Source organism: Dreissena polymorpha, chromosome 3, assembly GCF_020536995.1.
Source record: "Dreissena polymorpha isolate Duluth1 chromosome 3, UMN_Dpol_1.0, whole genome shotgun sequence".
Taxonomy (NCBI): Eukaryota; Metazoa; Mollusca; class Bivalvia; order Myida; family Dreissenidae; genus Dreissena; species Dreissena polymorpha.
This window is the reverse complement of record NC_068357.1, coordinates 80980285-80996494: the sequence shown is the minus strand read 5'-3', so window position 1 is coordinate 80996494 and position 16210 is coordinate 80980285. Positions and strand designations below refer to the sequence as shown.

At 36.0% G+C, this 16210-nt stretch overlaps 1 protein-coding gene across 8 annotated transcripts in view; it reads left to right on the top strand.

The window, feature by feature from the left end:
* The first annotated feature begins 5161 nt into the window (after window positions 1-5161).
* LOC127874939 (transmembrane protein 260-like) overlaps window positions 5162-16210 on the top strand; it is a 35627-nt gene continuing 24578 nt past the window's right edge. The window contains exons 1-3 of one of the 8 annotated variants that reach the window (XM_052419642.1): window positions 5162-5251; window positions 15287-15365; window positions 15929-16032. In XM_052419642.1, coding sequence (XP_052275602.1) covers window positions 15289-15365; window positions 15929-16032 — 181 coding nt within the window. In that variant the 5' untranslated portion in view covers window positions 5162-5251; window positions 15287-15288. Of the gene's footprint in view, window positions 5252-5300; window positions 5368-11282; window positions 11756-14632; window positions 14893-15286; window positions 15366-15928; window positions 16033-16210 lie in introns of those variants that run through there. The other 7 variants (XM_052419640.1, XM_052419639.1, XM_052419643.1 and 4 more) reach the window with 7 other exon arrangements.

The following is a 16210-nucleotide window of genomic DNA, read 5'->3' as shown; positions in this document are numbered from 1 at the left end:
TATTTAAACATACACAAATAGTATTATTTTAAGTCATCCTGTAGCACATACATGTGCTAACTTTCATTAGCTAACATTGCAGGCGTGGTTTTACCCCTTGTGTCCCCCTCCAACCGAACTGATCGTAACGTTAACGATGCCTAACGTTTTAAATTTAAAGGGGGCAGAATTGCTTCAAGTTGATCCCATACGGGGACATTTTTAGTACTTTTTTCAGATCATTATCGCATTTAGTACGCAGTCATTGTGGGGTATTGGCGGTACTACAGACGGCAGATCATTAGGGGCTATAGATCACATGTTCGCAGTTGACCTCGAGAAGACTTTTATCGCACACTCGTAAAACCGCTGTAGAAAACGTGATATCTTGAAACAAGTTAATACTTGCAATAAAACGTGAACATTGCCAGTTGGTATGAGCACTTGTGCTTATATCAATGTTTTATTTTATTCAATACGAACACGTGTAAACAGATTTGTTTGGAACTCGATGTATCCACAACTTTTTACTATTATGAATCTGCGTCACATTAGTATTCACATATTGACAACAGGCTTGAGGTAACGTAAGTTCGAATGAAAAGAGAGAACCCCTTAAATTTGGATCGATTTGTATCTCGTGTTAATTAGCGGAAAAACAGTTTTCACAGAATATTGAACAACAATATGCATGTAACGTTGACATACTGCGCCCGCGCACGTGCCGCTGACCTCTTGTCTTGACGTTTGCATCCCAAATAGCAGATCACAACGTGTGAATACATAATGGCATATGATGTATGTCCTAATATCTGTATGACAAGAAGCAAACACGGACATCAGCAACGTTTAAGATAGAAAGTCATTGACGAAAACCTTACCATTGGGATTGCCAACAGCAAGGGCGTCGGCATTTGGGCGGCAAGGGCTGCGGTCGTGGCCTCAATATTTTGGCAAGTAACGGTAATCGACCTACTGTTATGAAATCTGTTGCCGATTATCGGAAACTAAAAAATCGACCCTCCAATATTCGTTTTAAGTCGGTCACTGTTACACAGAATCAAATAATTAAAATAATGCAACAGCGAAATGCAGGCCCCAAATCTGCTGGAATAAACGCCCCATGTGTCATACAACATAAATTTACTGACTATTGTCGAATTAATTTATCGCCAGTAATTTTGAAAGTTAACTAAGGGTTGTTATTAAGGAATACTATGCGTCAAAGTATGTGTTAAACAATAACCGGAAAAGCCTCTGATGGCAAGTCTAAAAGGAAGTTTATAAAAATCACGCTTGTCATAATAATGAACTACTACCATTAGAAGTATTTTTCCTGTACTGGTGTCTGAATTAAACTCAAAATTTCATTAATTTAACGTTCATGTGCCGTTATGTGTATGTCGTCAAAAGATGCGCGAGGGAAGATGGGAGGCTGTTTCATTCCGGTCGGCTTCTCGTTTTAGAAGGACCAAGAAATATCTTTGAAAAAGATATACGGCGTTGATTGTGGTTGGAGTTTGTGAAAGGTAAAGAGTTCAATGAATGAGATCAAGGATATCGAATGACTTTCTGTGCAGTTCTTAGCTGCATAACACGCAGTACGGGATGTTACGCGGAGTTTTCGCGGCTTATTTTACATTATTACATTTTGCTGGTCATAGACATTTAGATACAAAACAGAAAACCAAAAGAAGAATGGAAGTGAAATTAAAACATATGAGTCAACCGGTAACAGGCGAAGTATCCGTACATATTTTAAATATTTAAACGGGCGTTCTTCGAACAAACCTGTTTTAGTGGTTTGTCGGGCATTGCTATTTTATTCGATCATTAACATTATTGAGAATCATCGCGCTCGTGCTTAAAACATTAGTCAATATGGTGAAATAATTCTTGTTACATTAATTAAAAATAATATTTATCATGGTATTGTTGAAAACACATTAAGAATCTATTACCGGTATTGGCATACCATAATTATATCGCTGAATATCTTTATTGAACATCTTTCTGGTCTAAAGAAAATTCAAGTTCACCAAGTTCACGCGATGGTGTCTTTATTATATAACGATTATTTTTCTGGCCACGAACTCAGGTCAGCACATAGTATAAAGAGCAGTGGAAGCGTGGCCTCACTTTAATGTATGATTTTCAACCCGCGAGGTATCAGGGTCAGTTCGAGGCCAGTGTTGTGAATGTCAGAGTTTATTTACAGGTCATCGCTGCGTCTTCACGACTACCTTATACTTTTACATGTTAACATGTTAACAGGAATATTGAAGTTAGTACTAAATATGAGAACATAGCCTTTAAGTAAAAACGCTATCGCGCTAGCAATCCTCTGAAAATAAAAGGTGCACGCACAAACTGTATTGATGTCGAAGCCTTTTCATTGGAGATAAAATTGTTTCATGCTGAACACGCAGTAAAACAGTGTTATAAAGACGCGGACATGTTTCCAATGTTCTGTCTGTATGCTCAAATCAGCCTATGGGATAAATGAAGTGTATTCATTCTGACCTAGCCGCGGGAAATTTTATTTGAATTTTATTGGACAGGTACAAAGGTCAGGTAAGGTGAAAAGCTGGCGTATACAGATACGCCGAAAAAAAGTATATTAATGTAAGCAGTATAACTTACATTAAAAAAATAAAATAAAATAATATAAAATATCTCGGAAGTTAAAGAGACCCTTTCACAGATTTTGGAATGTATTGAAGTTTGTCATTACATGCTTTATATTGATAAATGTAAACATTGGATTTTAAAAGCTCCAGTAAAAAAACAACACGGATAAAATTGAAGAAAGAAAAAAAGCAACCCTCAACTGGGCTCGAATCACTGAACCCTGGAGTTAAAGTCTATCGCTCACTCGGCCATCCGATCTCATACAATGAGTGATGTATTTTATACTTTATAAAAGCAATCCGCGTAGTATCACACAATATAACGACAACAACAGAACTCTCCAAATTACTCAATCGTTTCGCATTGCAACGCCTTATAATTGTCATGTTTTTAAATCGTCAAAATATGCATATAATTGATATTTAAGAGCATGGTAAATGTTCAGTATTACTGTTTCCTTACAAATATCATACCTACAGCGAAAATTTGCGAATCTGAACCCGTTTTTTTTTAATTTTGTCAATTTAACAAAACAGGAAAAGGCCCCTTTAAGGCTACATAAGCCTCGCGTCGCCCTTTATGTTGAAGAGTTGTCCAAGCTCCTGCAACATGAGCCTTGGAATATCAATGTTAAAGTTTATTCGACATTCCTCCATGCAGCCATAAAAAGTCGCCGTTAACTTGAGCCACATTGATATGCACGAGACCGTCGGTTGTTTGCAAGGTGGAATGCTTATTGCACCAGACATACATTATAATTGTATTTATTAACACTAACACATATGCGTTTTTCTTTTTATATTCTTAAACCCCACAAATTGTTGATAATTATACAATTGTGAAATGAAAGCTAGTAATACATTATCTTTAAATAACATGCATGAGACTACAACAAACATAGTAGAGCGCCAATTACTTTCTCTCTATAAAGTAAGCAATCCAATCCGCCAGCGCCTATTAGGTCTGTTCGTAAATAAGAAGTTGTCTCCCATTCGGGAAGGTATCACGAGTATCCCGGGTAAAAAGCGGTCCGTCTAAAATGCGTATATGACTCATATCCGCGGATATGACCGAAAAGTGCGGATATGGACGAATACCCGAAAATCCCGAATAATCCACTATACAGTAATGTACGGTGGCATAGAAGTGATATTCACTCCTCTTTTTTAAATTGCACTCTTTTTTTATCTCGTGGCCACGACTTACTAACTCGTGGCCACGAGTCAGCTATGTCGTGGTCACGAGTTACTAAGTCGAGACCACGAGATAGATTTTAAACGAGGAGTTTAAAACTAAATAAAAGAGGAGTGCAATTTAAAAAAAAAGAGCGGTGCTGTAAATAAAAGAAGGGTGTATTAAACAAAAGAGGAGAGAATTTAAGCTATCTCGGGATCCCGACTTAGCTAACTCGTGGCCACGAGTTAGTCAGCCAATCAAATTGTTCCATATAGTTTCCCATGGTGATCTTTATGCAAAGGAAAGTAATCATCACAGTAAAAGCTTTGTTGTTTTTCTTTTTATCGAGTGCACCGGGATTGTCTTCCATATGGCCATCGCCCCCAGAAAGACGTGTTAGTTGGTTACGGGGGATAGTGCAAGATACAGGAGACATTTCGTGAGGTGACCCTGGGTCTTTTAGTGCCCGGTGTATAGCACCTAGTACACTGCATCTCGGTTTAACGTCTCGTGCGAAAGACGAGTTAGTAGGTTAGGTGCAGCGGGGGATCGAACCGGCGATCTCTGGATTGTGAAGCCAGTGTGTTACCACTAGACCACGGATCCGCTACGACAGTAAAAGCCCGCTTTGGTCAGCTATATATATGCGCACAGAATATTTGCACATGTTACGCATAATTTGATTGGCTGACTAACTCGTTCCCTCGAGATAGCTAAATTTCTCTCCTCTTTTGTTGGTATCGGGTCCGTTCTGTTCACTGTATTTGTTTCATGTACATATGTATTGATTAATGTAAAGGTGTTACATAAAGTTTTCATGAATTAATATAATAAACAATAAGAGAAAATTACTGGCATTAGACGGCTTTGTTACAAACACGCTTACACGTCAAAGAGCGCCTTCTTGTTTTTTCACACATGTAGGCAAGTTTGAAGCTTAAATTGTCATTTATATATTAAAATCTTAAAAAGATAACAAATTTCTCAAATTTATTGCTTCCCTGCTTTGATAATAAAATTTAGGGCGAACGGACCCAGGGCGAACAGGTTTTAGGGCGAGCAGGATTTAGGGCGAACAGAAATTAGGGCGAACGGACCCGGATTCCTTTTGTTTAATGCACCCCTCCTTTATTTACTGCACCGCTCTTTTTTAATTGCACTCCTGTTTTATTTAGTTTTGCACTCCTCTTTTTTCTATCTCGTGGCCACGACATAGATACGAGTTATTAAGTCGTAGCCTCGAGTTAATAAGTCGAGGCCACGAGATAGAAAAAAGAGGAGGGTAGTTTAAAAAAAGAGGAGTGAATGTCACCTCTATGCCACCGTAGTTATCTGTATAGTTAACTCCCTTAGTTTAAAATTTGCTTATGTAAACAAGTTGAAAGTATTGTTTAGAGCTAAACATAATCACATAAATATGTTTTAATTAATTTTTAACATGAAATTTTCTCCCTAGAATATTACCGTAGGTAAAATTTATGTGACCTTTGCCCATGCAGATCTTTTAAATGAAGTTGGACTGTCAGTAAACAGATTCTTCTTCGTAGGTCTTGGCACCCCAAACACGTTGATATATACCGGGTACCTAATTTTAAGCAGTTTATTATACAGTTATTGCCGCTGGATTGGTCCTTGTCGGCTCGGGTACTACTTAAATATACCCCGGGTACTCTTAAGAATACTTAAGAAAATACGGAAAATATACTAATAGTAACACGTAATCGGCTAAATTGGACTTTGTCAATATAAATTGCCGCCTTAGAGTCTTTTGATGATTTTTGCTTTGGCAGACTCTTTAGATTTATTCTGAACGCGAATTATTTCAGCTTTATTTTTACTTAAATGCTATATGCTGTTAGTGTTTTTCTTAGCTTTGTATGCTTTGTGTGCTTTGCATGCTATATATGCTTTGTAGGCCCTATATGCTTTATATGCTTTGTGTGATCTGTATGCTTTGTACACTTTGTGTGCTTTGCATGTTTTTGTGTGCTTTATATACTTTATATGCATTGTTTGCATGTATACTTTGTGTGCTTTGCATGTGTTTCTTGCTCTATATACTCTATATGCCTTGTTTGCTAGGTGTATTTTTGTGTGCTGTGTATGCCTAGTATATTTTGTATGCCTGGCATGCTTTATGTGCTTTATTTGCGTTGAATTGCCATGTATGCTATGTATACTTTATGTGCCCTACGCTTTGTATACTCTGGTTGCTTTGTTCGCTCCGTACGCTTTGTATGCTCTGCATGCTATGTATGCTCTTTATGCTTGATATGTTTTTTTATGCTCTGCATGCTGTGTCTAGTTGATATTTTATTCTTTCTCTTAAAAAATTATCTGACTTTTAATGTAAACAAATCTAAATTTTTAGTACCATATCTGATGTTGTAATATCATGCTATATATTTATATGTATATCTGCCTTTTAATTGTAGAACAAACTGTTTCCAGTCTTTCAGCTTTTATACACTTGTTATTTCTTATTCATCATGTTTTATAGTCGGTTGTACAAGCTGTCTGAGCTTATGTTTGTTGTTTAACCCTTGCCGACTCAAAATACATCTAATCTTATCTTATCTTATTTTTATCTTTCAGCTAAATTGGACTGTACCCATGTTTCATTCCCTCCCAAAATCCGATGTTGTAAAATGCTCTACGGAATAGGAAACAAAATTCTCTTTCAACAAAATCTACCTCAACATGTTTTTTGAGTTGGAGTTTCAATAATATATAAGTAATTTAACAGAATATTGACATAACTATGAACATAATGTAGGTTTCAGTATATTTTCCATATCCGGGGTATATTTAAGTATACTTAAGAGTACCCGGGGAAAATTTAAGTAGTACCTGAGCCAACAATGACCAATCAAGCGTTATTACCTAAAATGTATAAATAATTATCAGTGTTTTTTTTCATTAAAAATCGGGCCGGTAACCGGACCCATTCCCAATGGAAAAAAGTATATATTTCTCCCAAATGGGAGCTAAAAATTCCCAATGGAACAAAAAAAATATTTTTTTTTTTTTTTTAGAACAATATTTGGTTCATCTCCCATCCATATAAGATCAACCGTAGTAAATATAATACTGGACACACTTGTATCCTCAATTTTGAAGCATTTATTAGCAAAAGGTGTCTCATGATTATTATATCTCAATTCTATTTCAATTTAATCTTGTCAAACATACTAAATTATGATAAAAGAAATGAATATAGTGCAAACATGTACAAATGTAATAATGAGAGAGTAAGTAAAAAAATCCTCCCAAAAGCGAAACGCCGCAAAAATTCCCCCTCATGAGGGTAGCGACCCGCTTCCCCTAAAATGGATTGAGGGCCCTGGTAGAACAGTCAAGTTACCATAACCGGATCAGTAGCATAATTAAGTTGTTCTGGTGAAAAGCAATAAATGTTTTGAGACTTCTTTTACACCAGTTTGATTAAGTAAACCTTACCATTGGGATTGCCAACAGCAAGGGCGTCGGCATTTGGGCGGCAAGGGCTGCGGTCGTGGCCTCAATATTTTGGCAAGTAACGGTAATCGACCTACTGTTATGAAATCTGTTGCCGATTATCGGAAACTAAAAAATCGACCCTCCAATATTCGTTTTAAGTCGGTCACTGTTACACAGAATCAAATAATTAAAATAATGCAACAGCGAAATGCAGGCCCCAAATCTGCTGGAATAAACGCCCCATGTGTCATACATCATAAATTTACTGACTATTGTCGAATTAATTTATCGCCAGTAATTTTGAAAGTTAACTAAGGGTTGTTATTTAGGAATACTATGCGTCAAAGTATGTGTTAAAAAATAACCGGAAAAGCCTCTGATGGTAAGTCTAAAAGGAAGTTTATAAAATCACGCTTGTCATAATAATGAACTACTACCATTAGAAGTATTTTTCCTGTACTGGTGTCTGAATTAAACTCAAAATTTCATTAATTTAACGTTCATGTGCCGTTATGTGTATGTCGTCAAAAGATGCGCGAGGGAAGATCGGGAGGCTGTTTCATTCCGGTCGGCTTCTCGTTTTAGAAGGACCAAGAAATATCTTTGAAAAAGATATACGGCGTTGATTGTGGTTGGAGTTTGTGAAAGGTAAAGAGTTCAATGAATGAGATCAAGGATATCGAATGACTTTCTGTGCAGTTCTTAGCTGCATAACACGCAGTACGGGATGTTACGCGGAGTTTTCGCGGCTTATTTTACATTATTACATTTTGCTGGTCATAGACCTTTAGATACAAAACAGAAAACCAAAAGAAGAATGGAAGTGAAATTAAAACATATGAGTCAACCGGTCACAGGCGAAGTATCCGTACATATTTTAAATATTTAAACGGGCGTTCTTCGAACAAACCTGTTTTAGTGGTTTGTCGGGCATTGCTATTTTATTCGATCATTAACATTATTGAGAATCATCGCGCTCGTGCTTAAAACATTAGTCAATATGGTGAAATAATTCTTGTTACATTAATTAAAAATAATATTTATCATGGTATTGTTGAAAACACATTAAGAATCTATTACCGGTATTGGCATACCATAATTATATCGCTGACTATCTTTATTGAACATCTTTCTGGTCTAAAGAAAATTCAAGTTCACCAAGTTCACGCGATAGTGTCTTTATTATATAACGATTATTTTTCTGGCCACGAACTCAGGTCAGCACATAGTATAAAGAGCAGTGGAAGCGTGGCCTCACTTTAATGTATGATTTTCAACCCGCGAGGTATCAGGGTCAGTTCGAGACCAGTGTTGTGAATGTCAGAGTTTATTTACAGGTCATCGCTGCGTCTTCACGACTACCTTATACTTTTACATGTTAACATGTTAACAGGAATATTGAAGTTAGTACTAAATATGAGAACATAGCCTTTAAGTAAAAACGCTATCGCGCTAGCAATCCTCTGAAAATAAAAGGTGCACGCACAAACTGTATTGATGTCGAAGCCTTTTCATTGGAGATAAAATTGTTTCATGCTGAACACGCAGTAAAACAGTTTTATAAAGACGCGGACATGTTTCCAATGTTCTGTCTGTATGCTCAAATCAGCCTATGGGATAAATGAAGTGTATTCATTCTGACCTAGCCGCGGGAAATTTTATTTGAATTTTATTGGACAGTTACAAAGGTCAGGTAAGGTGAAAAGCTGGCGTATACAGATACGCCGAAAAAAAGTATATTAATGTAAGCAGTATAACATACATTAAAAAAATACAATAAAATAATATAAAATATCTCGGAAGTTAAAGAGACCCTTTCACAGATTTTGGAATGTATTGAAGTTTGTCATTACATGCTTTATATTGATAAATGTAAACATTGGATTTTAAAAGCTCCAGTAAAAAAAACAACACGGATAAAATTGAAGAAAGAAAAAAAGCAACCCTCAACTGGGCTCGAATCACTGAACCCTGGAGTTAAAGTCTATCGCTCACTCGGCCATCCGATCTCATACAATGAGTGATGTATTTTATACTTTATAAAAGCAATCCGCGTAGTATCACACAATATAACGACAACAACAGAACTCTCCAAATTACTCAATCGTTTCGCATTGCAACGCCTTATAATTGTCATGTTTTTAAATCGTCAAAATATGCATATAATTGATATTTAAGAGCATGGTAAATGTTCAGTATTACTGTTTCCTTACAAATATCATACCTACAGCGAAAATTTGCGAATCTGAACCCGTTTTTTTTTTTAATTTTGTCAATTTAACAAAACAGGAAAAGGCCCCTTTTAGGCTACATAAGCCTCGCGTCGCCCTTTATGTTGAAGAGTTGTCCAAGCTCCTGCAACATGAGCCTTGGAATATCAATGTTAAAGTTTATTCGACATTCCTCCATGCAGCCATAAAAAGTCGCCGTTAACTTGAGCCACATTGATATGCACGAGACCGTCGGTTGTTTGCAAGGTGGAATGCTTATTGCACCAGACATACATTATAATTGTATTTATTAACACTAACACATATGCGTTTTTCTTTTTATATTCTTAAACCCCACAAATTGTTGATAATTATACAATTGTGAAATGAAAGCTAGTAATACATTATCTTTAAATAACATGCATGAGACTACAACAAACATAGTAGAGCGCTAATTACTTTCTCTCTATAAAGTAAGCAATCCAATCCGCCAGCGCCTATTAGGTCTGTTCGTAAATAAGAAGTTGTCTCCCATTCGGGAAGGTATCACGAGTATCCCGGGTAAAAAGCGGTCCGTCTAAAATGCGTATATGACTCATATCCGCGGATATGACCGAAAAGTGCGGATATGGACGAATACCCGAAAATCCCGAATAATCCACTATACAGTAATGTACGGTGGCATAGAAGTGATATTCACTCCTCTTTTTTAAATTGCACTCTTTTTTTATCTCGTGGCCACGACTTACTAACTCGTGGCCACGAGTCAGCTATGTCGTGGTCACGAGTTACTAAGTCGAGACCACGAGATAGATTTTAAACGAGGAGTTTAAAACTAAATAAAAGAGGAGTGCAATTTAAAAAAAAAGAGCGGTGCTGTAAATAAAAGAAGGGTGTATTAAACAAAAGAGGAGAGAATTTAAGCTATCTCGGGATCCCGACTTAGCTAACTCGTGGCCACGAGTTAGTCAGCCAATCAAATTGTTCCATATAGTTTCCCATGGTGATCTTTATGCAAAGGAAAGTAATCATCACAGTAAAAGCTTTGTTGTTTTTCTTTTTATCGAGTGCACCGGGATTGTCTTCCATATGGCCATCGCCCCCAGAAAGACGTGTTAGTTGGTTACGGGGGATAGTGCAAGATACAGGAGACATTTCGTGAGGTGACCCTGGGTCTTTTAGTGCCCGGTGTATAGCACCTAGTACACTGCACCTCGGTTTAACGTCTCGTGCGAAAGACGAGTTAGTAGGTTAGGTGCAGCGGGGGATCGAACCGGCGATCTCTGGATTGTGAAGCCAGTGTGTTACCACTAGACCACGGATCCGCTACGACAGTAAAAGCCCGCTTTGGTCAGCTATATATATGCGCACAGAATATTTGCACATGTTACGCATAATTTGATTGGCTGACTAACTCGTTCCCTCGAGATAGCTAAATTTCTCTCCTCTTTTGTTGGTATCGGGTCCGTTCTGTTCACTGTATTTGTTTCATGTACATATGTATTGATTAATGTAAAGGTGTTACATAAAGTTTTCATGAATTAATATAATAAACAATAAGAGAAAATTACTGGCATTAGACGGCTTTGTTACAAACACGCTTACACGTCAAAGAGCGCCTTCTTGTTTTTTCACACATGTAGGCAAGTTTGAAGCTTAAATTGTCATTTATATATTAAAATCTTAAAAAGATAACAAATTTCTCAAATTTATTGCTTCCCTGCTTTGATAATAAAATTTAGGGCGAACGGACCCAGGGCGAACAGGTTTTAGGGCGAGCAGGATTTAGGGCGAACAGAAATTAGGGCGAACGGACCCGGATTCCTTTTGTTTAATGCACCCCTCCTTTATTTACTGCACCGCTCTTTTTTAATTGCACTCCTGTTTTATTTAGTTTTGCACTCCTCTTTTTTCTATCTCGTGGCCACGACATAGATACGAGTTATTAAGTCGTAGCCTCGAGTTAATAAGTCGAGGCCACGAGATAGAAAAAAGAGGAGGGTAGTTTAAAAAAAGAGGAGTGAATGTCACCTCTATGCCACCGTAGTTATCTGTATAGTTAACTCCCTTAGTTTAAAATTTGCTTATGTAAACAAGTTGAAAGTATTGTTTAGAGCTAAACATAATCACATAAATATGTTTTAATTAATTTTTAACATGAAATTTTCTCCCTAGAATATTACCGTAGGTAAAATTTATGTGACCTTTGCCCATGCAGATCTTTTAAATGAAGTTGGACTGTCAGTGAACAGATTCTTCTTCGTAGGTCTTGGCACCCCAAACACGTTGATATATACCGGGTACCTAATTTTAAGCAGTTTATTATACAGTTATTGCCGCTGGATTGGTCCTTGTCGGCTCGGGTACTACTTAAATATACCCCGGGTACTCTTAAGAATACTTAAGAAAATACGGAAAATATACTAATAGTAACACGTAATCGGCTAAATTGGACTTTGTCAATATAAATTGCCGCCTTAGAGTCTTTTGATGATTTTTGCTTTGGCAGACTCTTTAGATTTATTCTGAACGCGAATTATTTCAGCTTTATTTTTACTTAAATGCTATATGCTTTAGTGTTTTTCTTAGCTTTGTATGCTTTGTGTGCTTTGCATGCTATATATGCTTTGTAGGCCCTATATGCTTTATATGCTTTGTGTGATCTGTATGCTTTGTACACTTTGTGTGCTTTGCATGTTTTTGTGTGCTTTATATACTTTATATGCATTGTTTGCATGTATACTTTGTGTGCTTTGCATGTGTTTTTTGCTCTATATACTCTATATGCCTTGTTTGCTAGGTGTATTTTTGTGTGCTGTGTATGCCTAGTATATTTTGTATGCCTGGCATGCTTTATGTGCTTTATTTGCGTTGAATTGCCATGTATGCTATGTATACTTTATGTGCCCTACGCTTTGTATACTCTGGTTGCTTTGTTCGCTCCGTACGCTTTGTATGCTCTGCATGCTATGTATGCTCTTTATGCTTGATATGTTTTTTTATGCTCTGCATGCTGTGTCTAGTTGATATTTTATTCTTTCTCTTAAAAAATTATCTGACTTTTAATGTAAACAAATCTAAATTTTTTAGTACCATATCTGATGTTGTAATATCATGCTATATATTTATATGTATATCTGCCTTTTAATTGTAGAACAAACTGTTTCCAGTCTTTCAGCTTTTATACACTTGTTATTTCTTATTCATCATGTTTTATAGTCGGTTGTACAAGCTGTCTGAGCTTATGTTTGTTGTTTAACCCTTGCCGACTCAAAATTAATCTAATCTTATCTTATCTTATCTTTATCTTTCAGCTAAATTGGACTGTACCCATGTTTCATTCCCTCCCAAAATCCGATGTTGTAAAATGCTCTACGGAATAGGAAACAAAATTCTCTTTCAACAAAATCTACCTCAACATGTTTTTTGAGTTGGAGTTTCAATAATATATAAGTAATTTAACAGAATATTGACATAACTATGAACATAATGTAGGTTTCAGTATATTTTCCATATCCGGGGTATATTTAAGTATACTTAAGAGTACCCGGGGAAAATTTAAGTAGTACCTGAGCCAACAATGACCAATCAAGCGTTATTACCTAAAATGTATAAATAATTATCAGTGTTTTTTTTCATTAAAAATCGGGCCGGTAACCGGACCCATTCCCAATGGAAAAAAGTATATATTTCTCCCAAATGGGAGCTAAAAATTCCCAATGGAACAAAAAAAAAAATTTTTTTTTTTTTTTTTTAGAACAATATTTGGTTCATCTCCCATCCATATAAGATCAACCGTAGTAAATATAATACTGGACACACTTGTATCCTCAATTTTGAAGCATTTATTAGCAAAAGGTGTCTCATGATTATTATATCTCAATTCTATTTCAATTTAATCTTGTCAAACATACTAAATTATGATAAAAGAAATGAATATAGTGCAAACATGTACAAATGTAATAATGAGAGAGTAAGTAAAAAAATCCTCCCAAAAGCGAAACGCCGCAAAAATTCCCCCTCATGAGGGTAGCGACCCGCTGCCCCTAAAATGGATTGAGGGCCCTGGTAGAACAGTCAAGTTACCATAACCGGATCAGTAGCATAATTAAGTTGTTCTGGTGAAAAGCAATAAATGTTTTGAGACTTCTTTTACACCAGTTTGATTAAGTATTAATTTTGCTTACTGATTCAGCACATAATAGTCTTATTTTTAAACGCAGGCAAGATGTATTTGTGATACCTTTTTTTCGCCGCAGAATTCATGCATTAAAGGATCAGTTAAAGCCATAACGGATTACGCGACTGAAACCACTCAGGGGGGCATCTAACACTCTATTTGAACTATCGAAACATGAAATGTGTTGTTTACAATGACTAAGTTACATTGCCAGTTATAAATTATATTAATTTTTTGTTATTAATTGTTTCCTATATGTGATCTTGTATCCGCAATTTACTCATGGAGTTTTTGTGTGAATTATCTGTTGAAAATCCTTAAAAGATCGAAAAGATATGGGCATCTTATAAACCATGTAAATTGTTTGAATCATATCTAATCTTCAATATTGAACATTGAACATAAATAAAACATTAAGATTTAGATCATTTATTGGAAGAATCAACAAGATTTGCATGTATTTTAATATAATATATTACATGTATCAATACTCATATTATCACGCTTGATCCGTTATTGCCCTAATTCTTCATTTCATTTAAGGTGTTGCAAAATCTTAAACACGAACAGGACTTTTCATCAGGAAATTGGGAAGAGGCCTTAGCCTTTCAAATTGGGAATTTCATCGCGATAACTGCTCATTTTGGGAAGACCGTGTTATTAAAAGTTTTTGAAACAGGGTCTTTTTCATTGTGCAGAAGTATTAAAAGACACATTGTGGTGCATTCTAATCATATTAGAGCTCATTGCTTTCAATTTGGGAGATGCCAAATATGTCTAAGTAAAAAAAAAAAAAAAAAAATTTTTTTTTTTTTTTTTACAATTTGGGAAATTCCTCTATGAATTTTGGGAAAAAATGACCTTATTTTTAATTGGGAAGGGGCCGAATTTCCCCTGTTATATAAGGGTGAACAGCCCTGATGAATCAAAACTGAAATGGACTTTTGCAGGCAGAAAGACTACTAAATGGCCTTTAAATAAATGCGTAAACTTCTTACTTTCCAACAGAGCATGTGGCCGCGAAAAATGTTTAACCTCGATTTGGAAACGAGACGGAAGTCAACAAAGTCGTATATACATCTCAGCAAAACATACCGAAAAGTTTGACAAAGAGTAGCTCCGATTACGACTCAATCAATTCGTTTTAAAGAACAGGCCTTGAAGATGCTGTGTGCAAAATATCATCTAAAAATGTCAACTATTTATCGCGATAAGCAGTCGTGAACATCAGAGTGATCCGCTATGGGTAATGATCTGGTAATGGTAACTTGACTGTACATTGATCATAATGAAAAGTAAGCTTAAAATCAGTAATTAAAATAAATGAAAAAAAGTAATTTGCATTTAAAGTTTTTTAGTCAATCTGCTATAAAAAAACAACAACATTTATTATGCTAGTAAAAAAGACACCTTGTCTTCAATATTTGCCTGAAAGCGAAGTGCGCAGTTACCAGACTAGTAACATTACCGGACAAAACAGTAAATGATGAACTTATAGTCACCACTCTTTTATATAAACTTGTAAAATAACCAGTGTTTTAGATGTTACATTAAATTTTTAACACTGCATACAGCTTGGCTTTTTAAAATGAACTACACTGCTTAGCAATGCTTTTGCTTGGATAAGTAATATCTTCTTTTCACACATCAGATATGGGGAAGAAGAAGCATATGGCAAATAGCCTACAGGCTGTGCAGAGCAATAGCAAGACAACTGATTTAAAAACAAGGTAAAATATAATTATTTTGTATTATATAAGTGGGTGTGCTCATGTTCTTTACTGTATATTTAATGTGAAGTCACAACTGAACAGTAAACCACAATTAGAAGAGAACAGTGCACACGTTAGTACATGTAGTGAACTAAATTTTCCAAATTAAATACATATGCTAAAGGTATTAATACTTTATGAATCATAAATGTTTTTCTTGTGTGTTTATTTCTTAGTTTACATGGTCCTACCCCACCTTTTACCAAATTATGTAGGGACCTTAAGTGTTTTCCAGCACTCTTGCTTTGCTTTCTGGACTTGTGAAAGTTTGGGCAACTTTTGAACCACTGTAATATCCAGCTATTTTTTTCTTACTAAAAGATATTCCATTTTGGTGTGGTCTTGTGCTCTGGGAAGCTGAAGTGCCCACAACAAACTCCACCTGTCTGGTCTGGATACCACTAACCTACCATAGCTCATTTGATCCAGTACTGGGCATTGCACTGAAGTTGCCTAGGTGAGAAGCAAGTGTATCAACCACTGTGATAACCACACAGCCAATTTTATAATTATTGTTGCAGTGTTGCCACATCTGCTGACGTATGGATAATATGCATACATGGCCTGTTTGTGCAGTGCATTTACATTTACACCATGTACCCTACTATTCCTGGTGGAGATTCAGGTATACATAATTACATGTACTCTGAGTATGAGCAGTTGTTTTAATGGAACAGAATCTTCAAGCAAATTTTCTGTTGCAAAATTATTTCAACAGCACTGGCAATTTTTTCTTGTAAAACTTTAAAAAATCAATGGCAGCTTGCACATAAGGACGTTATTAAACCATACTGTAAAAGATC